At 44.2% G+C, this 27,892-nt stretch overlaps 1 protein-coding gene across 1 annotated transcript in view; it reads right to left on the bottom strand.

The window, feature by feature from the left end:
- LOC126474735 (uncharacterized) overlaps positions 1-27,892 on the bottom strand; it is a 575,439-nt gene that overhangs the window by 268,212 nt on the left and 279,335 nt on the right. Inside the window, exon 11 of the mRNA XM_050102214.1 lies at positions 13,583-13,738. Coding sequence (XP_049958171.1) covers positions 13,583-13,738 — 156 coding nt within the window. The remainder of the gene's footprint in view (positions 1-13,582; positions 13,739-27,892) is intronic.

The raw sequence follows: 27,892 nt of genomic DNA, 5'->3' as shown, positions 1-27,892 counted from the left end.
TGGAATATTTCCTGACCCATTCAAAGAGATTGTCATCCGTTATCACCCATAGCAAACGTAACAGAGCCAACTCTACAGTATATACAGTACATATATTCTGCCCTCCCCCTTTTATTTATCCATCCGATGTGTTTGCTGCCGCCCGCCGAGAAATCCTCTCCCGTGCCAGCCTTTTCTCTCCGTCGTCAATTACACTCCCGGAAATGGAAAAAAGGACACCGGTGTGTCAGACCCACCATACTTGCTCCGGACACTGCGAGAGGGCTGTACAAGCAAAGATCACACGCACGGCACAGCGGACACACCAGGAACCGCGGTGTTGGCCGTCGAATGGCGCTAGCTGCGCAGCATTTGTGCACCGCCGCCGTCAGTGTCAGCCAGTTTGCCGTGGCATACGGAGCTCCATCGCAGTCTTTAACACTGGTAGCATGCCGCGACAGCGTGGACGTGAACCGTATGTGCAGTTGACAGACTTTGAGCGAGGGCGTATAGTGGGCATGCGGGAGGCCGGGTGGACGTACCGCCGAATTGCTCAACACGTGGGGCGTGAGGTCTCCACAGTACATCGATGTTGTCGCCAGTGGTCGGCGGAAGGTGCACGTGCCCGTCGACTTGGGACCGGACCGCAGCGACGCACGGATGCACGCCAAGACCGTAGGATCCTACGCAGTGCCGTAGGGGACCGCACCGCCACTTCCCAGCAAATTAGGGACACTGTTGCTCCTGGGGTATCGGCGAGGACCATTCGCAACCGTCTCCATGAAGCTGGGCTACGGTCCCGCACACCGTTAGGCCGTCTTCCGCTCACGCCCCAACATCGTGCAGCCCGCCTCCAGTGGTGTCGCGACAGGCGTGAATGGAGGGATGAATGCAGACGTGTCGTCTTCAGCGATGAGAGTCGCTTCTGCCTTGGTGCCAATGATGGTCGTATGCGTGTTTGGCGCCGTGCACGTGAGCGCCACAATCAGGACTGCATACGACCGAGGCACACAGGGCCAACACCCGGTATCATGGTGTGGGGAGCGATCTCCTACACTGGCCGTACACCACTGGTGATCGTCGAGGGGACACTGAATAGTGCACGGTACATCCAAACCGTCATCGAACCCATCGTTCTACCATTCCTAGACCGGCAAGGGAACTTGCTGTTCCAACAGGACAATGCACGTCCGCATGTATCCCGTGCCACCCAACGTGCTCTAGAAGGTGTAAGTCAACTACCCTGGCCAGCAAGATCTCCGGATCTGTCCCCCATTGAGCATGTTTGGGACTGGATGAAGCGTCGTCTCACGCGCTCTGCACGTCCAGCACGAACGCTGGTCCAACTGAGGCGCCAGGTGGAAATGGCATGGCAAGCCGTTCCACAGGACTACATCCAGCATCTCTACGATCGTCTCCATGGGAGAATAGCAGCCTGCATTGCTGCGAAAGGTGGATATACACTGTACTAGTGCCGACATTGTGCATGCTCTGTTGCCTGTGTCTATGTGCCTGTGGTTCTGTCAGTGTGATCATGTGATGTATCTGAACCCAGGAATGTGTCAATAAAGTTTCCCCTTCCTGGGACAATGAATTCACGGTGTTCTTATTTCAATTTCCAGGAGTGTATTTGCTGGATGTATTCCAAACTCTCTTCCTCTCTAGTACCATGGAAGCTATTCCCTGATGCCTTAACACTGGTGTCTTAACAAATGTCGTGTCATCCTGTTCCATCTTTTTGTCAGTGTTTCCCATATATTCCTTTCCTCTACGATTCTGTGGAGAACCTCCTCATTATTTACTTTATCAGTCCACCTGATTTTCAACATTCTTCCTTAGCACCACATATCAAATGCTTCGATGGTGTTCCGGTTTTCACACAGTCCATGCTTCGCTACCATACAAAGCTGAACTCCAAATGTACATTCCCGGAAATTTTTTCTTCTAGTTAAGGCCTGTGTTTGATACTAGTAGACTTGGCAGGAATGACATTTTTGCCTGTGATAGCCTCATTTCTGCTACTTCTCATTACTTTCAACACATCCTGTAACTCTTAATCACTTTCACTGAGCATAGCAGTGTCATTAGGTACTGTGTTGTTATCATTGATATCCTTTCATCTGGGATTTTAAGCCCACTCATGATCCTATCTTTTATTTCCATCATTGCTTCTTGGATATGTAATTTGAACAGGAGGGCGAAAGATTACATCTCTGTCTTACACTCTTTTTAATTCAAGCACTTCGCTCTTTGTCCTCCAGTCTTTTGTTCTCTCATAGTCTTTCCCTATAGCTTATCCTTAGTTTTCTCAGAGTCTCGACCATCTTGCACTATTTCACATTGTCGAACTCTTTTTTCCAGGTCGACTGATCCTATGAACGTGCCTTGATTATCTTTAGTCTTTCTACCATTATCGATCGCAACGTCAGAACTGCCTCTCTGGTGTCTTTACCTTTCCTAAAGCTAAACTGATCGTCATTTAACATATCGTCAATTTTATTTTCCATTCTTCTGTATGTTGTTCTTGTCAATAACTTGGATGCATGAGTTGTTAAGCTGGTGGTGCGATAATCCTCGCACTTGTCGGCTCTTGCTATCTTCGGAGTTGTGTGGACGATGTTTTTTCGGAAGTCTGATGGTATATTGCCAGTCTCACAGATTCTACACAGCAATATGAATTGTCGTTTTGTTGTCACTTCCCCCAATGATTTTAGAAATTCTGATGGAATGTTATCTATGCATTCTGCCTTATTTAATCTTATTTCGTCCAAAGATTTTTTTTTTTTTTTTAATTCTGACTCTAGTACTGGACCCCCTATCTCCTCGATGTGGACATCTGTTTATTCTTCTATCACATCATCAGGCAAGTCCTCCCCTCAAAGAGTGCATCAATGTACTTTTTCCACGTATCCTTTCTCTCCTTTGCGTGTAACAGTGGAATTCCCATTAGACTCTTAATGTTGCAGTCGTCTCTTTTAATTTCACGGAAGGTTCTTTTGACTTTCTATATGCTGAATCAGTCTTTCTGCCAATCATTTTCTTTTCGATTTCTTCGCATTTTGCACGTAGCCATTTCGCCTTAGCTTACCTGCACTTTCTGTTTATTTCATTCCTAAATTACAAGTATTTCTGTATTCCTGACTTTCCCTGAGCATTTTTACATTTCCTTTTTTCTTCGACCATCTGAAGTATTTCTTCTTCTATGCAAGGTCTCTTTACAGTTACTTTCTTTGTACCTATTTTTTTTCTTTTCAAATCCTGTGATTGCCTTTATTAGAGATGTCCATTCCTATTCATTTGTACTCCCTACTGGGCTATTCAACATTGCAGTATCTATAGCCACTATTCATTCCTTAGTACTTCCATATCCCACTTTTTTGCCCATTGATTCTTTCTGACTAGTCTCTTAAACTTCAGCCTACTCTTCACCGTTACTAATCTGTGATCTGAGTCTGTTTCTGCTCCTGGGTACATTTACAATCCAATATCTGATCTCGGTATCTGTGCCTGACGGTGATGTAATCTAACTGGATTCTTCCCGTATCTTCCATCCTTTTCCCTTGTTATACCAGTAATAATAACAGACTTATCAAAATCAGTTTCATTTCTACTGCTAGTATTTTAGATCTGGAAGAGAAGTACCCAACGGAGTCTCAGTTTATGAAATTTGGTAAGTTGTTGGGAGAAAATGCAGCATCTATAATTTGGGAATTCTCTTTTTTGAAGCTCAAATTAATTACAATCTTAAGCGGGAGCTAATGATTTCATATCCAAATAAGGGAACACGTGCCGGCGAATGAAGACGTAAAACGTTGCACAGTTACTGCATTGTCTCAACTCCTTTTATGCAAGTATCGCGGAGTTTCAGCCTAGCCACTACTCTTCCTCTTTCTCCGCTCCCCTCTCCCCCCCCCCCCTCCACCCCACCTTGAGCTTCATGGTTTATGGATTGGACGTATTGTAGACGGTACCTATCGTCCATCATAAGCATGCACTTCTATCACCGGTTACATAGTAGAGTCCCCATTCCCATATGAAATTGATATATTTGTACCATTTTGACATTTTGTACAATGAATCAATCTAAAAGAATTGTATTTGTTACCAGTTAGCTAGTTCTTATGGTCCTATCGTCAGCTGTGTGTGATGTGAAGTTCAGTACATTAGTTTGGCGTCATGGAAAAAATACATGCTATTTCGTGTAACTACTTGTACGACTTGCATTTTTGCCTTATAGTTCTTATGAACGCTAAATCTCTAAAATAGATACGTGCATCAAATCTGTAATTGTATTGAATACTCCCTTGAAGAAAACTGAAAATAATAATTAAAACTCTAAAAGACTATTGCATTAGCCCATGTTTCAATTGCCATCCAACTTTTTCTTTTTTATGCAAGAAATATCAATCGGTTGCAACAACATTTCTGCAATGCCATATAACTGATTCATTGTTGAATATTCTAATACGTCGCTTTGGATAAAACTCATTGGTTAAGATGTTTGATATATTTCATTAACAGCCCCTCCATTGATATTTTTCCTCATGAGAAAAATGAATGTCAAATTTACAACGTGAACTTCTTCGCTGCATCATGTGCTTCTGCCTGTGCTGATTTCAAGCCCACACCGAGCTTTTGATATCGAACTCCTGCTATGATTGGAGCAGCTACGGCCACTCATGAGAGTAATTAACTGATTTCCTCATTAGCTGAAAGGCATATACATTCAATACACGTAATATTCGTACTGAAAACTAATGATGCATTTAGCTTTCTAAAGTAGCAAACGTCCATGCCCTCATTCCACTTTACCGCTCGCTCTCTCTCTCTCTCTCTCTCTCTCTCTCTCTCTCTCTCTCTCTCCACTCACTCGAACACTCGAATTAGAAATTATTTACAACATCCATCGTCTAAATACGGTAATTACTTCAGGGACTACGTCACTTTGAGCAAATAATTTTCTTCCTTCATCTTTAGTATCTTACATACGTAGTTTGCATAATGCCCCGATCTACAGTCAGTTACTAAATACAGGGAGCCGAAGTACGATTCAACCATATTCAGATTAGAGCCGACAGGTTCAAAATAATTATTGACATACATCGAAATTAATCTGCTAACTGAGACACACTTGACATCAGCTGTATTAGGTACAGATCTATTAATCAATAGTGACATACGAAACTGTGCTGGATCGGGACTTGAACCCGGGTTTCCCTCTTATCGCGAGTGGTCACCTTAACAGCTTCGGCTATCCGTGCACGCTTCCTGGATTGGGGCAAACTTCCATATGTCACATTGGATACATACTATTACTGTACTCCACTAAATCCATCACTTAGATTCCCGCAACAAGGAGAATGATACCACAAGGAATTGAGACCAGTGTTGTTATTGTCGTCTGTCCACCTATGCTTGTGATACATACATGCATGTCTGAAAGAACTTTTATGAGATGTGAAAACTGCTTGAAGGCGATTCAGTGAGTCGTTTGCTACGTTGCGCCATCTTGTTGGAAAGAAGCTGTACTCATTTTCACTATCTGTCAATTACTCATAAAATTCTTCGAAATTGGTCATGAAAACTTGTGTATTGATAGTCCAGTCAAAAATTATTGGCTCCTCTATACCATTACCGGAAACGGCACACCAATCACCAATTTTCTCATCATGAAGTGGACGCTAGAACGTCTCGCGACGATTTCCTCCATTCCAATATTTGATGTTCCGCCGATTAACATGGCCCGATAAATGAGACAATGCCTCGTCTGACAAGAAATACTTTGAGTCTGCCTGTCCAGCAGTAATGTTTTCGAGAAGCCAGTTACAGTAATCAGTACGTTTCAGTTTTCCTGGCTCCTTCAGTTCAATTTCAATTCATGAAGAATTTTATGACAAGATTTGTATTTAGGAGGGTTGTCCAGAAAGTAATTTCCGATCGGTCGCGAAATGGAAACCACTGCGAAAATCCGGTAAAGCTTTGCACAGATGTGATGGACAGTGTCTCTAGTATGCCTGGCCATCGTGTTGCGCCGCTCTTTTCAGTTTTGAGTGAACAGTGAGCGCGTAAAGATGCGTAGGGAATAGCGTCTCCCGCCAAGTGTGAGGGCCTGCTTAGAGATTTCGCCTGCGTCACGCAGCCCACATAACACAACTGTCGAGCAGTCCCATCTTCATGCGAATTCTCGGCCGCGCACTGCAGGGGCAATGAAGACGCTCGTGCAGCGTTTCCGATTAGAAGTATAGTCCGTAATTGGCTCCCTCTGAGTCCCATCTCTGCTCACAATAATCGCTGCCTATGAAGACAAAACTTTTCCACAGGCAACGAACTGCAGAAAGCACAGGCAGCTGCTTTCTATGACGAGGATATTGGAGAGTTGATACAACACTACGACAAAACTCGAAGTTGGAGTTGCGACTATGTAGAGAAGTAGGTGGAAGGTGTACCTAACTGTTGCAAATAAAACGTTTCTGGTTTTCACTGTGGATTCCATTTCGCGACCGATGGGAACTTATATTAAAAAACTAAAAACCCGCCTCGATTGCGAAAAAAGCACCTGGTGTTAAGTGTTAACCCAGGTTTCGGCGTAGATAACTACACCTTCTTCAGAACAACAATAAAACCCACAAATTCCTAACAAGACCTTTGTCAATGATTAAAAGAACACCACAGCTATACATTCACAAACGAAAAAGAAAAGAAAAACACAAACAATACATATGTACAAAGTCAAAACCACTACTTAACTTAATTGTGTACGCTCCACCTCACACCAGCCTATATTCGATGGACCATGACCCGCCATAAACTGCAGCTACAAACGGTCGCGACCGTTGGAATAAAGACTGTGTCCATGTGATGCAGTGGTTAACATAACTGCCTAGTTAGGCTCGAATTCCGGTCAGGTACAAATTTTTACACGTCGCCGCTGATTCCTCAAAGTCCCGACGCAGCTGTCATCAATAGTTCCTTCCTTTTCCTTTCCTTTCTCCACCCTCCATCCTCAGTTTAGGTAAGAATTATATTTAACAGCAAATTGATGGGATATTGATTTTTTTGGACTGGCAATAATTCTCTTTATATGATCGGTAAAGGCCTGTGGAGCCGTAAAGGAAGCTTGCCTATTTCGTTTTGCATTTGAAAGCGAAACTGTCCTACGCCATCTTTTAACTAAATCATGTGTACTATTCTTCGCCGGGATATGGCATTCGGAAATTTTATCAACGAACACTTTATGCTTTTCTTCAAACAACTGAGAACGAAGTTAGGCCTCAGCTACAGCTAACTTCTTGTGGACTAAATGAGCTAATTTACACAAGTACAACAGCATTCACAATAATGCACTGCAGTGGAACGTAGCCGTACACTAACAAGTAACTATCCGTCAAAAGGCAGCAACAAACAGCAGTAACACATACACTTCCTAGTTACGCTAGCTGTGTGAGGGTCTTTCATAAACAATGTCGGGTAGAGGTTTCACTATTCTGTAGTTCAACGAAGACGACCGATTTTATTTAATTGACAATGCGCCTCTCCATCCGTCTCGTCTCTATGAGTCAGAAAAATTACAAATGAAAGAACACAATTAAAATTTTCTTACGTAGGTTATGAATAAACGTCTGTAGAAAGTCTTTATTTTGTTTTCTTTTTTTTTTCTAGTTTTTGAAGGAGATAAAACAACCTTCAGGGCTTTCAAGATTCACTTGAGTCATTTCGTTATTACCTGGCCAAGCAGTCAAACCTAAAAATTGCGAGAATCTACTTCACAGGTGATCCATTTCAGTGCTTTCATAATTCAGTTTGTAGGCGAACATGTGCAAAGAAAACAAAAGAACCTTGGGGAACTGCGCCAACGGGCAAATAGCGAAGCATATTCTTGCAATATACAGGTCAGATTGGTTCATCAGGTCGCCACGAAAAGCCTAACGTGAATCTTGAATCTGATGATGGGGCTCCCGTTCTGAAATAAATATCGGGAATAAAAACCTAAAATTCTGAAACACAGACAGACGAAGGGTTTTTGTTAATGAAATATGTATATTTCACAATATCTGTTTCCCATGCTAATCAACAATTATTTCTTTAAAAATAGAATTTTACTTTGTTGTTTGTATTTATTTTTTCATTACAGAAACGTAGGGAGAAGGATGTCGGTGTCATTAATCCAGAAATACTTGCTAGAGGGGAAAACCAGGGTTAGACGGCCTAGTTTGCAGCACACAGCTTCTGTTGACTGCCACCGTGGTGTTACAGCGCTGCGGTTATGCTTCAGTTTGTTTGGAAACTTCACAGAGCAAGGACCCCGTTTCATCGTTTTTCGGACTGGACAAATTTTTTAGTCGTAATTTTTTTCTTTTGTACATCGGGTTGAGGCGCTCGTGATGGCGGTTTTCGAAAGAGTGAATGAGCATGGTTGCATGAATGTTATCATAATCTTTTGTTTCTGATATATGGCATTATGTGGTACTGATTTTGTTTTTCATATCCATTTGGGGCTAATTGGCATAGTTAGTTATAGGATCAGTTGGCGTAGCTATACCAACAGGTCACGTCGAAAAAGGCCAACAAGGAATGCCCCAGATTCTCAAGGGCCTCCTGATAGCCTGAATACATTTAAATCGCTTTGGTTTGGTGAACTATCATGCCCGTCAGTAGCCTGGGAAGTTTGTCGAAACCGATGCCAACGAGAGTCTCGTTTCCACCATGGTCGAAAAGTGGAAAATTGGAGATAGATAGACAGACGAGAATTATTCAATTTGGTACGAACAATGTAAAACTGAGCAAAAAAATTTAAACCATTTGTTCAACTACGCGAGCGCCCTACTCCTACATTCACGATTGATTCAAAACAATGAACTAATTTGAAGTTAAAATCTTCTGGGTTATTAGGCCACGTCATGTTTCTTCTAAAATGTTCGAGGTTTCGGCCCCTCTGCTGGGATCTTCCTCAGGATCTTTTGGTGTCCACTACTGCTAGAGCAGCAGTAGTGGACACCGAAAGATCCTGAGGAAGATCCCAGCAGAGGGGTCGAAACGTCGAACATTTTAGAAGAAACATGACGCGGCCTAATAACCCAGAAGATTTTAATTTCAGTGACAACGGCCACGAAAGCCTGCAGACTTAAATGAACTAACTTTTTTGAATAACTACAGGTAGCTATAACAGTTAGCAGAACTTATTGTCCTTGAATAATCCATTGTTTGCTCATACATTTAAGTTCATAGTATTGTTTATACATTCGAGCAGAATTTACTTTTGTTCACGCATTATTTCTTCAAGAGGAATTTGTGTTTTGAAGAATTTATTCTTCGAAAAGGAAGTTACTCCGTTTTGATTAAAGAAAAATTTATTCCTCGCATATTGCTGTTTTCTGGCTAAGTATCTCTATTCAAATCAGATTGCGCCAATTAGCCTCTAGGGATTTGCCAACTAACCCCGAATAGATGTAAACTTTTATAAAATGTATTTCTGGGGTTACCTAAACACGTATTTAATTAATGGGTCTTGCATGATTCTGCAGTCACAATGTCAAGCTACCCGCCGCATTTATTACAATCTCTCCAAGCATTGCGCAGAAAATAGAAAAATCGAAAACCCAAAATATGTGCCAACTAGCCAACGTCTCCCCTATGACCATACACGCGCTTCCAAAAGATTATTTGAGCAAAGCTCTTCGTTTGAAGGTAAGTTATGGTGGATACTTTCTTCATTGAGAGGTCTACTTGAATTAGATTTCAATGGCCGTTTTCGAATGCAACGTTTAGATGCACTGACGAAATGAAAAAACCGAACATCAAGAACGAGTTGTGCGACAGACACGAAAGTTGGCAGGCATGTTTCTACATCTGAAAGATGGTGTCTATTAAATTTGGCAAAAGTAGCGTAAGAGCGGCGCCAGTAGCGCAACTGTGTGGGAGCAAATCAGGTTTGCCCTAAATACACGGCGTAACGGTGGTGAGGGTTAGTTGCCTTTGAGACTGGACGTGGTGAGTTGATGTTAGTCAAGAATGCCTTTACGGCAACAAAGATGTCATTATCAATACCTCACTGAATTTGAACGAGACTATGTAATAGGGCTATGAGAAACTGGATGTTTCTTCTGGAATACTCCAGAAAGACTTGACAAGAACGTAGCCACTATAAGTGATTGCTGGTACCAGTGATAAGGAGAATGTACCGCGGCAAGGAGACCGGGCTCCGGGAGACAACGTGGCACTGTCGAGAAGGAAGACCACCGTCTTCGGCGAATGGCCCTGGCACATCGTACTGCATCTGCAGCAGCAATTTGAGCAGCAGATGGGGCCAGAGTGGCACAATGAATTGTTACAAATCGGTTACTTCAAAGGCAGCTCCGAGCTAGATGCCCTGTAGCGTGCATTCCACTGACCCCAAATCACCGCCATCTGCGACTCCAGTGGGGTCAAGCAAGAGCTCATTGGAGGGCAGGGTGTTCTGTTATATTTCCTGATGAAAGCTGATTCTGCCTCGGTGCCAGTGATGGCTGTGTGTTGGTTAGGAGTAGTCCAATTGACGTCCCGCAACCAAACCCTCTGCGTGCTAGGCACACTTCATCTGCAGTGCGATTTAGTATGACACCAGGAGCACCCTTGTGGTTATCCCACACACCTTAACCGTAAATTTGTACGTCAATCTGGTGATTCCACCTGTTGTGCAGATATTCATGAACAGCATTCCAGGAGGTGTTTCCCAACAGGATTTGCCCGTCCACATAACTTTGTTGCAAGCCAACGTGCTCTATAGAGTGTGGACATGTTGCCTTGGGCTGCTCGATTACCAGATCTGTCTCAAATCGAGTTCATATGGAATATCATCGGACGACAACTCCAGCTTCATGCACAAACAACATTAACCGTCCCTGTATTGGCCGACGAAGCGCAACAAACATGGAACTCCATCTCACAAACCGATGCCCGACACCTGAATAACACAATGCATGCACGTTTGCATACTTACATTCAACAGTCTGACGATTACATCCGTTATTAAGGTACCAGAGTTTCGTATTTGCAATGGCTCATCTCACGCTTATGTTAACGTGTACCCAGTATGTTGTCCTCGATGGTGAGTGTTCATTGGAGGTGAGGGCATCATCTGGAGAGCCCCAGGGAAGTGTGGTAGGTCCGCTGTTTTTTTCTATCTACATAAATGATATTTTGGATAGGGTGGATAGCAATGTGGGGCTGTTTGCTGATGATGCTGTGGTGTTCGGGAAGGTGTCGTCGTTGAGTGACTGTAGGAGGATACAAGATGACTTGGACAGGATTTGTGACTGGTGTAAAGAATGGCAGCTAACCCTAAATATAGATAAATGTAAATTAATGCAGATGAATAGGAAAAAGAAACCTCTAATGTTTGAATACTCCATTAGTAGTATGGCGCTTGACACAGTCATGTCGATTAAATATTTGGGCGTAACATTGCAGAGCGATATGAAGTGGGACAAGCATGTAATGGCAGTTGTGCGGAAGGCGGATAGTCGTCTTCGGTTTATTGGTAGAATTTTGGGAAGATGTGGTTCATCTGTAAAGGAGACCGCTTATAAAACACTAATACGACCTATTCTTGAGTACTGCTCGAGCGTTTGGGATCACTATCAGGTCTGATTGAGGGAGGACATAGAAGCAATTCAGAGGCGGACTGCTAGATTTGCTACTGGTAGGTTTGATCATCACGCGAGTGTTACGGAAATGCTTCAGGAACTCGGGTGGGAGTCTCTAGAGCAAAGGAGGCGTTCTTTTCGTGAATCGCTATTGAGGAAATTTAGAGAACCAGCATTTGAGGCTGACTGCAGTACAATTTTACTGCCGCCAACTTACATTTCGCGGAAAGACCACAAAGATAAGAGAGATTAGGGCTCGTACTGAGGCATATAGGCAGTCATTTTTCCCTCGTTGTGTTTGGGAGTGGAACAGGGAGAGAAGATGGTAGTTGTGGTACGAAGTACCCTCCGCCACGGACCGTATGGTAGATTGCGGAGTATGTATGTGGATGTGATTTTGTAATGTTAATCGTTTAAATATGTCACCTAGACAAATGTATTCCAAAAATTTCATTGCTGTTGTTGTTGTTGTGGTGGTCTTCAGTCCTGAGACTGGTTTGATGCAACTCTCCACGCTACTCTATCCTGTGCAAGCTTCTTCGTCTCCCAGTACGTACTGCAGCCTACATCCCTCTGAATCTGCTTAGTGTATTCATCTCTTGGTCTCCCTCTACGATTATTACCCTCCACGCTGCCCTCCAATACTAAATTGGTGATCCCTTGACGCCTCAGAACATGTCCTACCAACCGATCCCTTCTTCTAGTCAAGTTGTGCCACAAACTTCTACCCAATCCTATTCAATACTTCCTCATTAGTTATGTGATCTATCCATCTAATCTTCAGCATTCTTCTGTAGCACCACATTTCAAAAGCATCTATTCTCTTCTTGTCCAAATTATTTATCGTCCATGATTCACTTCCATACATGGCTACACTCCATACAAATACTTTCAAAAATGACTTCCTGACACTTAAATCTATACTCGAGGTTAACAAATTTCTCTTCTTCGGAAACGCTTTCCTTGCCATTGCCAGTCTACACTTTATATCCTCTATACTTCGACCATCATCAGTTATTTTGCTCCCCAAATAGCAAAACTCCTTTACTACTTTGAGTGTCTCATTTCCTAATCTAATTCCCTCAGCATCACCCGACTTAATTCGACTACATTCCATTATCCTCGTTTTGCTTTTGTTGATGTTCATCTTATATCCTCCTTTCAAGACACTATCCATTACTTGCAACTGCTCTTCCAAGTCCTTTGCTGTCTCTGACAGAATTACAATGTCATCGGCGAACCTCAAAGTTTTTATTTCTTCTCCATGGATTTTAATAGCTACTCCGAATTTTTCTTTTGTTTCCTTTACTGCTTGCTCAATATACAAATTGAATAACATCGGGGAGAGACCACAACCCTGTCTCACTCCCTTCCCAACCACTGCTTCCCTTTCATGTCCCTCGACTCTTATAACTGCCATCTGGTTTCTGTTCAAATTGTAAATAGCCTTTCGCTCCCTGTATTTTACCCTGCCACCTGCAGAATTTGAGAGAGAGTATTCCAGTCAACATTGCCAAAAGCTTTCTCTAAGTCTACAAATGCTAGAAATTTCATTATTCTGAATTAATTGTATTTTGGTGTTGTGATTTTTTGCCGTCGTGTATTTTGTTGCAAAATGTGAAACATAGCCATTAATAATTACTGGGAGAGCTTGGCTGCGAACCTGCCTGCAGGCGAAGACACGTTTCATTCGGGGATGCGACTGGTCACAGGCTGTGCTAGACAGAGCGTTCGTGATCTGCGACCATTCTGCGTAATGTGTGGTCGTTTTGTTACACATCTACTTCATCAGACACGCTCTCTACAGGACAGTTATCGAGTTCGATACAAATTGCAGGCTAGCAGTTGGGAGTGTGTTGGTTGTTATTAGCGTGCGGTCGTTGCACCTCGGGGTTGCTGGAGGTCAGCGAATGGCACGGCGCATGCGCAGTCTCTCGGCAGCGGCGTGGACTCACCGGCTGGGGGAGTGGGCGGGGGCTCACCTTGGTTGCTCCTCTTGCAGACGTAGCCGCCTACGGCGGAGCACCGCTGCCGCTGCCAGTAGAGGCCGCTGGGCACCTGCGGGTTGGGCGAGCTCACCCACTGCAGACCCAGGCACGCGCCCGACTGCGGCGTGTGTTCTTGGTCCCGCAGCCAGCCTGCCACAACCAGACCAGACCACACATTCACAATATATACAGGGTGTTACAAAAAGGTACGGCCAAACTTTCAGGAAACATTCCTCACACACAAAGAAAGAAAAGATGTTATGTGGACATGTGTCCGGAAACGCTTACTTTCCATGTTAGAGCTCATTTTATTACTTCTCTTCAAATAACATTAATCATGAAATGGAAACACACAGCAACAGAACGTATCAGCGTGACTTCAAACACTTTGTTACAGGAAATGTTCAAAATGTCCTCCGTTAGCGAGGATACATGCATCCACCCTCAGTCGCTTGGAATCCCTGATGCGCCGATGCAGCCCTGGAGAATGGCGTATTGTATCACAGCCGTCCACAATACGAGCACGAAGAGTCCCTACATTTGGTACCGGGGTTGCGTAGACAAGAGCTTTCAAATGCCCCCATAAATGAAAGTCAAGAGGGTTGAGGTCAGGAGAGCGTGGAGGCCATGGAGTTGGTCCGCCTCTACCAATCCATCAGTCACCGAATCTGTTGTTGAGAAGCGTACGAACTCTTCGGCTGAAATGTGCAGGAGCTCCATCGCGCATGAACCACTTGTTGTGTCGTACTTGTAAAGGCACATGTTCTAGCAGCACAGGTAGAGTATCCCGTATGAAATCATGATAACGTGCTCCATTGAGCGTAGGTGGACGAAACTAAAACGAACTCTGACATGGAAATTAAGCGTTTTCGGACACATGTCCACATAACATCTTATCTTTATGAGGAATGTTTCCTGAAAGTTTGGCCATACCTTTTTGTAACACCCTGTATATTCACTTATGAAATTTGTTATTAACAATCCGAACGAATTCAAAAGTAATAACAGTGTACATGGCTACAACACTAGGAGAAAGGATGCTCTTCACGACTCAGGGTCAAATCTAACTTTGGCTCAGAAGGGGGTAAATTATGCTGCCACAAATGTCTTTGGCCACTTACCTAATAGCATCAAAAGTCTGACAGATAGCCATATAGAATTTAAAAGCAAATTTAAAGAATTTCTGAATGGCAACTCCTTCTACTCATTAGTTAATTTTTTGGATATAGTAAGTGGGTAATTTCCCCACCCCCCACCCAAAAAATAAATAAATAAAAAACATTAAGTCTCATGTAATATTTTGTGTAATGTAATACTTTGTATAGACACATTTTATTAACCTGACACGTTCCACATTATTACGAAGTATCGTATGCATGATCTATGGAACAAGTACTAATCCAATCTAATCTAATCTGCAGCAGCACCACAAGACCTCACCACACTACACTACAACTCTACCCTTCACATCTAGATGTACTGTAAGACAAAAAAAAAAAAAACTGTGTGGTACCACAAAGGAGATGTACGAATTGACATTAATACAGGTTTCGACGCAAAATGCATAGTTGGTTACTCTGGCGGCCGATGAATGAAAGTGCTCAATGGCACAGCAGAATTGTTGAGGATAGTAAACAGGTGACATACCGATACCAGGCCATAACGTGTTTGCAAATTTCATTCCGTATACTCACAAGGGGAGGTCGTGACGTTCGGGTCACGGACTTACATCGGACTTCGTACACTTTTAGTACTCCATAAGGACAACGTAGAGTGCAAGTAGTAAGGCGTACTACTTAGGCGATTTCGAGAAAATCAGAAGAGAAATTTTAAACGTCAGTGATATACCGGTGTGTTGCGCCCCTAAGTACGACATGGTGCCAGTTATGCTGTTAGCGTTCAAGCTCCGTAATCGGGGGATCGCTGAATCGAAACCCTCTCATCCTTTATTGTAAATTTATATTTTTCCAACACTAGTGATATTATTTCGCTCATGTTATATTTCAAAGGTAATATAATAAGGAGACAGCTGTATCTGCATAAACGTAATTGAATTTTCAATATTTTTTGCTGTTTACTAATGTTTATTATTACAATAAATATCATGCTACTTTTATTTCTATAGGCAATATAAAAACTTTATCAAGAGCCTTCACATGTCTTCGTATTTGACTGACAACGAACGAGAAACTGCTTCTCATGAAGATGCTATCAAAATACATTCAATCGTACTTCGCCAGTTTTCGGCAGGATATTTACGAAAATGTCTCGTTACACGTGGTTTGCAGCCAAATTGTCGGAAGACTGAGAAATTTTCCAAAACGCCAATGAGTTTTGTTTTTTCTTGGAAACTCTGAAGATTCAATGTGCTTTCGGGAAGACTGCATTTACTAGATGCCGTAGATGTAGTAGTTTTTATTCAACTCTCCTCAACCCCTCAGTATTCCTAGTAGATGTAGTTGTTTTTATTTAGCTCTCCTCAACCCCTCGCTCTAATACAATCGTAGTGGTCATCTTTATTTATGTCTTTTTTAAAGTCATCAGTCTTCTGATTGCTCCCATGCGGTCCGCCAAGAATTCCTCTCTTGTTCCAACGTCTTCATCTCAGAGGAGTACTTGCAGCCTATGTCCTCAATTACTTGTTGGATGTATTCCAATCTCCGTACTCCATTACAATTTATACCATTTACAGCTTCCTCTAAGACCATGGAAATTATTCTCTAATGTCATTACACGTGTCTTCCCTACGTCCTCAATTATTTGTTGGATTTAGTCCAATCTCCGTCTTCTCCTACACTTTTAACCCTCTACAGCTCTCTCTAAGAGCATGGAAGTTATTCTCTGCTGTCATTACACATACCCTATCATCCTGTATGATCTTCCTGTCAGTGTCTTCCATGTCTTCTGGTATCGGAATGAAGAGGCAAAGAAACTGGTACACCTGCCTAATATCGAGTACACTGAAGTGCCGCAACACGTAGTAGGATGGACTCGAGTAATGTCTGAATTAGTCTGGAGGGAACTGACACCACGAATCCTGCAGCGCTTTCCATAAATCCGTAAAATTGGAGATCTCTTCTGAACAGCACGTTGCAAGTGGAAGGCATCCCACATATGCTCAATAATGTTCATGTCTGGGGAGTTTGATTGCCATCGGAAGTATTTAAAGTCAGAAGTGTGTTCCTGGAGCCATTCTGTAGCAATTCTGGACATGTGGAGTGGTGTCGCATTGTTCTGATGGAATTTCCCAAGTCCATCGGAATGCACAATGGACATGAATGGATGTTGGTGATCGGGCAGGATACTTACGTACGTGTCACCCGTCAGAGTCGTATCTAGACGTATCAGGGGTCCCATATCACTCTAACTGCACACGCCCCGCACCATTACAGAGCCTCCACCAGCTTGAACAGTCCGACATGCAGGGTTCATGGATTCATGAGGTTGTCTCCACACCCATGCACGTCCATGTGCTCGATACAATTTGAAACCAGTCTCCTCTGACCAGGCATTATGTGTCCAGTCATTAACAGTCCAATGTCGGTATTGATGGACTCAGGTGAGGCGTATAGCGTTGTGGTGCAGTTATCGAGGGTACACGAGTGGGCCTTCGGCTCCGAAAGCCCATACGGTGATGTTTCGTTGAATGGTTCTCACGCTGACACTTGTCGATGGCCCAACATTGAAGTCTGCAGCAATTTGCGGAAGGGTTACACTTTTGTCACGTTGAACGATTCTCTTCAGTCGTCGAGAGTCCCGTTGTTGCAGGATCTTCTTCCGGCCGCAGCGACGCCGGAGATTTGATATTTTACCGGATTCCTGATATTCACGGTACACTCGTGGAATGTTCGTACTGGAAAATCCCCACTTCAGAGCTACCTTGATGAGGCTGTGTCCCATCGCTCGTGCGCCGACTATAACATCGCGTTCAAACTCACTTAAATCCTGATAAACTTGCATTGTAGCAGCAGTAACCGATCTAGCAACTTCGCCACACACTTGTTGTCTTATACAGGCGTTGCTGACCGCAGCGCCGTATTCTGCCTGTTTACGTATCTCTGTATTTGAATACGCATGCTTATACCAGTTTCTTTGGTGCTTCAGTGTATTTGTTTTTTCGCGGATTCTACGGAGAACATAATCATTGCCTACCTCATCGTTCCATTTAACTTTCAATATCTTCTATAGCACCGCATCACTATCATTTCTATTCTCTTCTTTCGTGGTTGTCCTACAGACCATGGTCCACTTGTATATACAACTGTGCTCCAAACGTGCATTCTACAAAGTTTCATCATCAGATTAAGGCCGATGTTTGATACTAGCAGACTTCTCTTGGCCTGCAGAGCCCTCTTTTACTGTCCTAGTCAGCATTTTGTGTCTTGCTTCGTTCGTCATGTGTTATTTTGCTTCCAAGGCAGCAGAATTCTGTAACATTGTCTACTTCATGATCACAAATTTTGACATTAAGTTTATCGTTAATGTCATTTCTGTTACTCTTCATAACTTTCATCTTTCTTCGAGTCCTGATATTTATTTTCTTTCGCTCTGAATCTGTATCTCGCTCGTGAACGTTTATTTTATTTTCGTTATTGCTTCTTCGATGCATAGATTGAATAGTCGGGGTTAAAGACTATATCCTTGTCCTAGATTCTTTTTACCCGAGCACTTCGTTCTTGATCTTCCATTCGTTTGTACATATTGTATATTATCTTTTATTATCTATAACTAACTACTCTTTGAATTTGCAGCATCTTGTGCATTTTACGTTGTCGACCGCTTATTCTAGGTCCAGAATTCCTTTGAATGTGTCTTAATTTTTTCCGAGTCTTACTTCCTCTATCAATTGCAAAGTAATTGGTGCCCTTATGTTTCCGAAATATAAGCTGATTATCAATTTTCTTATGTATTCTTCTGTATATTGTCATTGTAAGCAAATTGGCTGCATCGACCGTTAAGCTAATTGTGTGATACGCCTCGCTCTTATTTGCTCTTGCTGTATTCGAGAATTTGTGGATGATATTTTTCCGGACATACGACGGTATGCCTCCATACTCAGAAATTCTACACACTACCTAGAATAGTAGCTTGGTTTCCGTATCTCCCAATGATTTCAAAAATTCCTATCTAAAGCTATCGATCCCATCTGCCTTATCTGATCGCAAGTCTTCCAAAACTGTATTAAACTCTAATATTGGATCCCCTGTGCTCTCCCATTTCTTTCTCAATCGTGTCATCTGAACAAGTCATTCACTTCACAGAAGTCTTCAATGTACTCTTTTCATCTGAAATTCCCATCGCACTCTTAATGTTGACATCCTTGCTTTCAATTTCACCAAAGGCTGTTTTAACTGTCCTATCAGCCCTTCCGACAACCACTTCGTTTTCGATTACTTCATTTTTTTCCCGCAGCCAATTCGCCTCGACTTTGGTGCACTTTATGTTTATTTCATTCCTAAGTGTCGTATATTTCTTCAGTCCTGAGTTTATCTGAACGCTTTGTACTTCATTCATTCGTCTATCAGTTGAAGTACGCGTATGCCTTCTGTTACCCATTACGAAAGATATATGTTGGACGAAGGAATTTGCTTCGTCCAAAATGAATCTTTTACTCTGTAGCGGAGAGTGCTCTGTTTTGAAACTTCCTGGCAGATTAAAACGTCGCATCAGGGCGAGACCCGAACCTGGAACCTTGACCCTGGGGGGCAATGCTCTTACTAACCGAGATACCCAGACACGACTCACAGCTTCAGTTCTGTCAGTACCTCTCCCATTAGTCCGCAGCTCGTCGTCTAGGGGCTAGCGTTGTTGCCTCTGGATCACGGGATCCCATTTTCGATTTCCGGCGGGTCGGCGATTTTCTCCGTCCAGAATCTGGGTGTTTGAGTTGTCCTCAACATTCGGGTAGCGGCGAGACTGAAAATGGAAAGACTGGAACTTGTACGGGCGCTGATGACCACGATGTTGAGCACCATACAAACATCATCACCTCTCCCCTTCCGGGTTCGAGTTCCGGCCTGCAACACAGATTCAAGCTGCCAGGAAGTTTTAATATATTTCTTGACTAGAACTGGAACGCGGATTCTCGGAATTTTGAGAGTACGTTCTCCACGATCCACAAAGTCTCTCTCGGGTCGTCTCCCGATAGAGGTGCATTTCTGTGACGTTCTAGGCCTACATAAAGAAACTGGACGAACCACAGTGTTTTTTCTAAATTCCTGCATCTCTTTCATTAATCCAACTTGATAAAGATCGCAGAACGATGAACGAATATCGGTTGAACGATCATTTACTTAGCGTATTAGTTTGGACATACACTCCTGGAAATGGAAAAAAGAACACATTGACACCGGTGTGTCAGACCCACCATACTTGCTCCGGACACTGCGAGAGGGCTGTACAAGCAATGATCACACGCACGGCACAGCGGACACTCCAGGAACCGCGGTGTTGGCCGTCGAATGGCGCTAGCTGCGCAGCATTTGTGCACCGCCGCCGTCAGTGTCAGCCAGTTTGCCGTGGCATACGGAGCTCCATCGCAGTCTTTAACACTGGTAGCATGCCGCGACAGCGTGGACGTGAACCGTATGTGCAGTTGACGGACTTTGAGCGAGGGCGTATAGTGGGCATGCGGGAGGCCGGGTGGACGTACCGCCGAATTGCTCAACACGTGGGGCGTGTGGTCTCCACAGTACATCGATGTTGTCGCCAGTGGTCGGCGGAAGGTGCACGTGCCCGTCGACCTGGGACCGGACCGCAGCGACGCACGGATGCACGCCAAGACCGTAGGATCCTACGCAGTGCCGTAGGGGACCGCACCGCCACTTCCCAGCAAATTAGGGACACTGTTGCTCCTGGGGTATCGGCGAGGACCATTCGCAACCTTCTCCATGAAGCTGGGCTACGGTCCCGCACACCGTTAGGCCGTCTTCCGCTCACGCCCCAACATCGTGCAGCCCGCCTCCAGTGGTGTCGCGACAGGCGTGAATGGAGGGACGAATGGAGACGTGTCGTCTTCAGCGATGAGAGTCGCTTCTGCCTTGGTGCCAATGATGGTCGTATGCGTGTTTGGCGCCGTGCAGGTGAGCGCCACAATCAGGACTGCATACGACCGAGGCACACAGGGCCAACACCCGGCATCATGGTGTGGGGAGCGATATCCTACACTGGCCGTACACCACTGGTGATCGTCGAGGGGACACTGAATAGTGCACGGTACATCCAAACCGTCATCGAACCCATCGTTCTACCATTCCTAGACCGGCCAAGGAACTTGCTGTTCCAACAGGACAATGCACGTCCGCATGTATCCCGTGCCACCCAACGTGCTCTAGAAGGTGTAAGTCAACTACCCTGGCCAGCAAGATCTCCGGATCTGTCCCCCATTGAGCATGTTTGGGACTGGATGAAGCGTCGTCTCACGCGGTCTGCACGTCCAGCACGAACGCTGGTCCAACTGAGGCGCCAGGTGGAAATGGCATGGCAAGCCGTTCCACAGGACTACATCCAGCATCTCTACGATCGTCTCCATGGGAGAATAGCAGCCTGCATTGGTGCGAAAGGTGGATATACACTGTACTAGTGCCGACATTGTGCATGCTCTGTTGCCTGTGTCTATGTGCCTGTGGTTCTGTCAGTGTGATCATGTGATGTATCTGACCCCAGGAATGTGTCAGTAAAGTTTCCCCTTCCTGGGACAATGAATTCACGGTGTTCTTATTTCAATTTCCAGGAGTGTATTTTCCATGGGACTAGATTTACGAGGTGGTATCCAAAAGTTCCCGGAATTTAAAATTTGCGCTCAAATTGTTACGAGAACACAGAAATACCGTTCCGTGTCTCCTCACACATCCCTCTTGAATCAGTACTGTAACTGACGACGAGTGGAATGGCCTGATGTTGAACGGCCTGGGTACGTGAGCTCAGGCATGCTCCTTGTGGAGGTCGGGGTTTACGACGTCTGACCACCACAAAGGAGGATTGCCGTACTGTACAATTAGGACATAGCAACCGCCCCCTCCCCCCCCATATCTGTGCCTGCGCTGCGAGAAGGTTAAAGATATCCTGCACCATTGATCACAGACTAATGGCAACCGGATTAGGGAATTACAGTCCCCTGCGCAGATTGCCGTTAACACAACATAAGCGGCTGCGATTGGAATGGTGCTGATACCGGGAAGCACGGACTGCTGATGAACGGTGTCGCACTGTGTTCAGTGAGAAATGGCGGTTCTGCACGACCCTGGATGATCATCGTCGGCGAATATGGTGGCGCTCTGGGGAGAGGCTCCATTCTTCCAATGTTTTGGTTAGGCACAGCGGTACTGGTACTGATTTCAAGTGTGGAAAACCATCGAGTGTAACTGCAGGTCACAACTGATAGTGATCGACGTAACTCTAACGGTACAACAGTATCTCACGGATATCCTACGTTCTCACGTGCTACGCCTCACGCGACAGCATCGTGATACCATTTTTCAACAAGACAATGCTCGTAACGAGAATTTCTGTTTTTCTTAAAGTATCATTATTTATTCCTCAACATCAACTTCCTCCCCTTCAAAGTACTCCCCCTCAGATATAATACACTTGTGTGAGCGTTTTTTACAATCTTGGAAGCACTTCTTGAACTCATTTTTCGGTATGGTGTTCAACTTCTTCAGAGATTCTGTTTTGATCAGGTAGTGTCAAACGGCGACCTTTCATGGTTTTCTTCAGCCTCAGGAATATAGTCGCATGGGGCAATGTTCGGCGAATACGGTGGTTGAGGCAACATAACTGTTTTATTTTGCCAAAAAAAATTACGAACAACCATTTGAGGTGTGAGCGGGAGCATTATCGATATGCAATTTTCACGAGAGCTTTTCCACAATTCAGGTCCTTTTCTTTGGACTGCTTTACGCAAACGGTGCATATCTCCAGCTAGTATTCCTTACTGACCGTACGACCATAAGGCAGGAACTCATGTTACACTATCCCACCGTAATCGAAGAAAGCAGAAGAATTTTCACATATGATCGAACTTCTCATACTTTTTTCGGTCTTAGCTTGCCAGGCAGTTTCCATTGGAATGATTGGGCCTTGGTTTTAACGTCATACCCGTATACCCAGGTTTCATCAGCTGTTAAAACATTCTTTAGAAGTTCTAGATCGTTGTCGACTTCATTCAGCAATTTCTGACCGATGACTCTACGACGTCGTTTTTGGTCGAAATTCCACAGTTTCGGAACAAACTTTACTGCTACACGTTTCACGTCCAAAGCATCAGAAAATAATTGCTTGGAATGAGTCGAAGGATATGCCCACATTATCACAAATCTTCCTGATGGTGATTCGGCGATCTTCCACAACCATTTTACTTACTTCTTCATCATTTTAGACTAATTTATATGCTATGGCGTCAAGGGCGGTCGTCTTCTCGACTCTCTTTGAAACGTTTATACCACTCGTAAGCTCTTGTCTTATTCATAGTATAGTATTGTATTGTATGTTAACCGGGGGCCTAGAAACCACGGAGAGGCTCCGTCCCCGCCGCAGCCGCAGTGGTCCACAACCCCACAACAACTAACGCAGTCTACTTCATTCCTCCGCCGCCCCACCTCGAACTACTCTTTCAGGGTTATTGTGCGGTTCGATCCCCGGTGGACACCCCCCCCCCCCCCCCTATGTTTGCGTGGTAGAGTAATGGTGGCGTAAGCGTACGTGGAGAACTCGTTTGAGCAGCAATCCCCGACGTAGTGTAGCTGAGGCGGAATACGGAATAAGGGGAACCAGCCCGTATTCGCTGATGCACATGGAAAACCGCCTAAAAACCATCCACTGACTGGCTTGCTCACCGGACCTTGACACAAGTCCGCCGGGCGGATTCCTGCCGCGGACCAGGGGCTCCTTCCCAGCTCGGAAAGCCGTGCGTGAGACCGCACGGCTAACCGGGCTGGTAGTCAACATTTAGAGTGAGGTGCTGCACTTTATGACATTTTCAAATCAAAATTAAATGCAAATTATTTTATCCATATTTTTCGTAAGTGTTTTTACTTTCCCCTAGCACTCGAAAACACGCGTAACCTTTTCAAGGTCGCCGACCTAAGTGGCCGAGCGGTGCTAGGCGCTACAGTCTGGAACCGAGCGACCGTGACGGTCGCAGGTTCGAATCCTGCCTCGGGCATGGATGTGTGTGATGTCCTTAGGTTAGTTAGGTTTAAGTAGTTCTAGGGGACTGATGACCTCAGAAGTTAAGTCTCATAGTGCTCAGAGCCATTTGAGCCATTTTCAACGGTCAACAAGAAACTAAGTGTTGAAAACAGCTGAAAATGCAAACATTCATCAGGAACATGTGTACCAACAAAGTAAAAGAGTTTTTAAAATCGGATGTATGAAGTCCTCAAAACTAAAAATTTCTGGTTGGTTTTTGATCGTGTCGCGTATGACGTATCATATACACTGTGTGCATGATGTTGAAGTACTCTCACAGCCTTCGAGATTCTCATGTACAATATGTCTAGGATCAGCTAAGACGTCAACTCCGTCCCAGTTTCTGTATCCGGGATATCACTGACCAGTTACAACAGTTGTGGGCTTGCTTGCCTCAAGAGAAGGAATAACGGCTGTATGACACCCTTTTCCAACCGAATCAGTGCTTTCATCTAGACCAGAGTGGGCAGTGTCATACTGATAAATGGTCAGCATCTTTGTGAATTTGGCTCGATTTTGTAATCACGGAATTAACATCACATACCCTCGCAACTCGTGAAGTTTCATTTCACTTCTTCATCTCGTTCTAGGTGATTCACTTTTTTTGCAGACTCTGGGATGTATAGGATGACGTTGGAGAAAGAGCTTTTGTAGCGGTGTTGGGGTCTTCACTACGTCATGCATCCTATGTACTATAAGAAGCTAATGTGGACTCACGTTCAGATAAAGCAGAACATCTTGAACGACTAGAGACAGAACAATCATATTCACCGGACATGTACAGGGCTATTACAAATGATTGAAGCGATTTCATAAATTCACTGTAGCTCCATTCATTGACATATGGTCACGACACACTACAGATACGTAGATAAACTCATAAAGTTTTGTTCGGCTAAAGCCGCACTTCAGGTTTCTGCCGCCAGAGCGCTCGAGAGCGCAGTGAGACAAAATGGCGACAGGAGCCGAGAAAGCGTATGTCGTGCTTGAAATGCACTCACATCAGTCAGTCAGAACAGTGCAACGACACTTCAGGACGAAGTTCAACAAAGATCCACCAACTGCTAACTCCATTCGTCGATGGTATGCGCAGTTTAAAGCTTCTGGATGCCTCTGTAAGGGGAAATCATCGGGTCGGCCTGCAGTGAGCGAAGAAACGGTTGAACGCGTGCGGGCAAGTTTCACGCGTAGCCCGCGGAAGTCGACGAATAAAGCAAGCAGGGAGCTAAACGTAACACAGCCGGCGGTTTGGAAAATCTTACGGAAAAGGCTAAAGCAGAAGCCTTACCGTTTACAATTGCTACAAGCCCTGACACCCGATGACAAAGTCAAACGCTTTGACTTTTCGGCGCGGTTCCAACAGCTCATGGAAGAGGATGACTTCAGTACGAAACTTGTTTTCAGTGATGAAGCAACATTTTTTCTTAATGGTGAAGTGAACAGACACAATGTGCGAATCTGGGCGGTAGAGAATCCTCACGCATTCGTGCAGCAAATTCGCAATTCACCAAAAGTTAACGTGTTTTGTGCAATCTCACGGTTTAAAATTTACGGCCCCTTTTTCTTCTGCGAAAAAAACGTTACAGGACACGTGTATCTGGACACGCTGGAAAATTGGCTCATGCCACAACTGGAGACCGACAGCGCCGACTTCATCTTTCAACAGGATGGTGCTCCACCGCACTTCCATCATGATGTTCGACATTTCTTAAACAGGAGATTGGAAAACCGATGGATCGGTCGTGGTGGAGATCATGATCAGCAATTCATGTCATGGCCTCCACGCTCTCCCGACTTCACCCCATGCGATTTCTTTCTGTGGGGTTATGTGAAAGATTGAGTGTTTAAACCTCCTCTACCAAGAAACGTGCCAGAACTGCGAGCTCGCATCAACGATGCTTTCGAACTCATTGATGGGGACATGGTGCGCCGAGTGTGGGAGGAACTTGATTATCGGCTTGTGAATGCCTAAAAAAACTTTTTGAGTTTTTGTATGTGTGTGCAAAGCATTGTGAAAATATCTCAAATAATAAAGTTATTGTAGAGCTGTGAAATCGCTTCAATCATTTGTAATAACCCTGTACATTAGCGTGTTATGCAGAAAGCGAGGCACCTCGGTGCAGCACGTGTCCTGCTGCCTAGTAGGCAGATGGTCTGCCATGGGTCCTGATAAACCGCTCCATTCGTGGTGGCATCGACGCATATGAGGCGCGAATGGCATCCTGTCGTCCAAGCTGCATTCATCTGGTTCCAAAGTTCATCTGTAGCAGTCGGCATTGGGTCACAGCGCTGCACTCGTCCTTTCTCTACATCGCGCACATTTTCGATTGGCGGGCAGGGGCGAAAAGCCGAGATCCCGTGACACCAAGAAGGGACGTGTTAGTTGTAACCGCTCTTTCGAGAGTGGGTGTTCAGGAACGAATATTAAATTCAGTACGAAATGACCCAACAGCCAAAAAACGGTAGTTGTATTTCGAAGTAATAGTTAGTTAAAATTTTACAAAGAGTAGATATTTGAAATAGAGTAACGCAAAGTAGTACAAAGTGAATCCAAGGAAGATATAACAGAGCTGCGTCTTGTTTCGAATATAATATATAAACAAAATGCGCAGCATTGTTAGCTCTCTTGAGTCTTTGTTCTCAATGGTGCATGTTCGCAGTCTTCCGTAGTAGTCGGAAGTTAGGGATTGTAAACCCTTATGAAATATCATTCTGATAACTGGATTAGACACTGGAGTGGTGGATAATAGATTATTTTGATATATTGGGAGAGAAAATAGTTGGACCTTATCATTCTAATATCTTTGCCGATCGTTGTCAAGGCGATTCTGCTAATAAACGAGGCGTGATATATAGTGCCCGTGAAAAGACTAAATCTGTGCTGAACAGACATTGAAAGAACTCGAACTTATAATTAATTTCGTGTCATGAGAATTAAGAAGCTTAGACAATGTAAAACCAGAGACATATTTATAATTTATCAGATATTAATGGTAAAGGACAGTTTCATGGGAAATCATATCTTTGGTGATAGGAACGCGAAGGAATGTGGTACGGACTGACTGTTATTATACCGAAACGATAGACACTAGGATCAACTTCTCCTCCACTGATTCCCCAGTGCCATCTCTCATTAATTTAAGAAGTGAATTGTGTCAATAAAACAGAATATATACGAGACATTCTCCGTGTTTTCTAAATGCCAAAAATCAGCTAGTACATAGACAATTATATCTGTGGATATTCAAGGGTTATTGAGAAAAGCTGATCAACTTGTTACAAATAGATAATAGGATTTAACGAAGGCATATTGACTACGAAGGTAACTAAATCAAATTATTTGGGAAACAAAAATTAGAAAAAATAGACTGGAACCCGATTGCTATGTTATTCCCGAGTAGTAAATAAAATCACTGTCATTGGATCCGTCGTGGCTGAAAGTGCATGAAATATCTCTGGAAATAGAAAACGAGATCAATTTTCAACTGCTAGTTCACACAATTAGATTCACAACGTGATTCAGAGATGCTTTATGCCCGACGCACACGGCAGGGAATGGCTCTTAATTAGTCGAGACAATATATACACAAGCTTTTGAGATCAGCTCCGCTGCCGGTGGGAAATGGTGAAACGATATCTGTGCAGTCGCCACGACGGTGGGTGTGTAGGGCATATCGTGCAGCAAGATGTGGTCCTGGATTGTCTGGTTGAAAAGTGGCGTCTGGGATATTGTGCAAAATAGGTATGGCTACGGATCGCAGGATGTCATTCACATAGGTCACACGGGTCACAGAGCCCTGGACACGCAGCAACTGTGATTTGTGGTTGTACTCAATAGCACGCCTCGCCATAAGACCTCGAGTTGGTGCTATATGTCTGTTATGCCGCTCCCCCTGTCTGAGACAAACTAAAATGCGGCCATCATTTTCAAACAAACAGAACCTATCTGATACCATTCCTGTCCCCAGTGACGTTGTTCCGTACACCATTGCCGTCTAGTGCTTTTCTACACATTAGTCAACGGAAGGGGGAGAAGTGGACGAGGTGCACGTAACGAATCCCGCAATAAACGGCGACGGATGTCACTCCCGATAGCGTACAATGTTACTACAA

Source organism: Schistocerca serialis, chromosome 4 (assembly GCF_023864345.2).
Source record: "Schistocerca serialis cubense isolate TAMUIC-IGC-003099 chromosome 4, iqSchSeri2.2, whole genome shotgun sequence".
Lineage (NCBI taxonomy): Eukaryota > Metazoa > Arthropoda > Insecta > Orthoptera > Acrididae > Schistocerca > Schistocerca serialis.
Note: the sequence above shows the minus strand (reverse complement) of the source record. Positions and strands in the feature narration are given on the sequence as shown.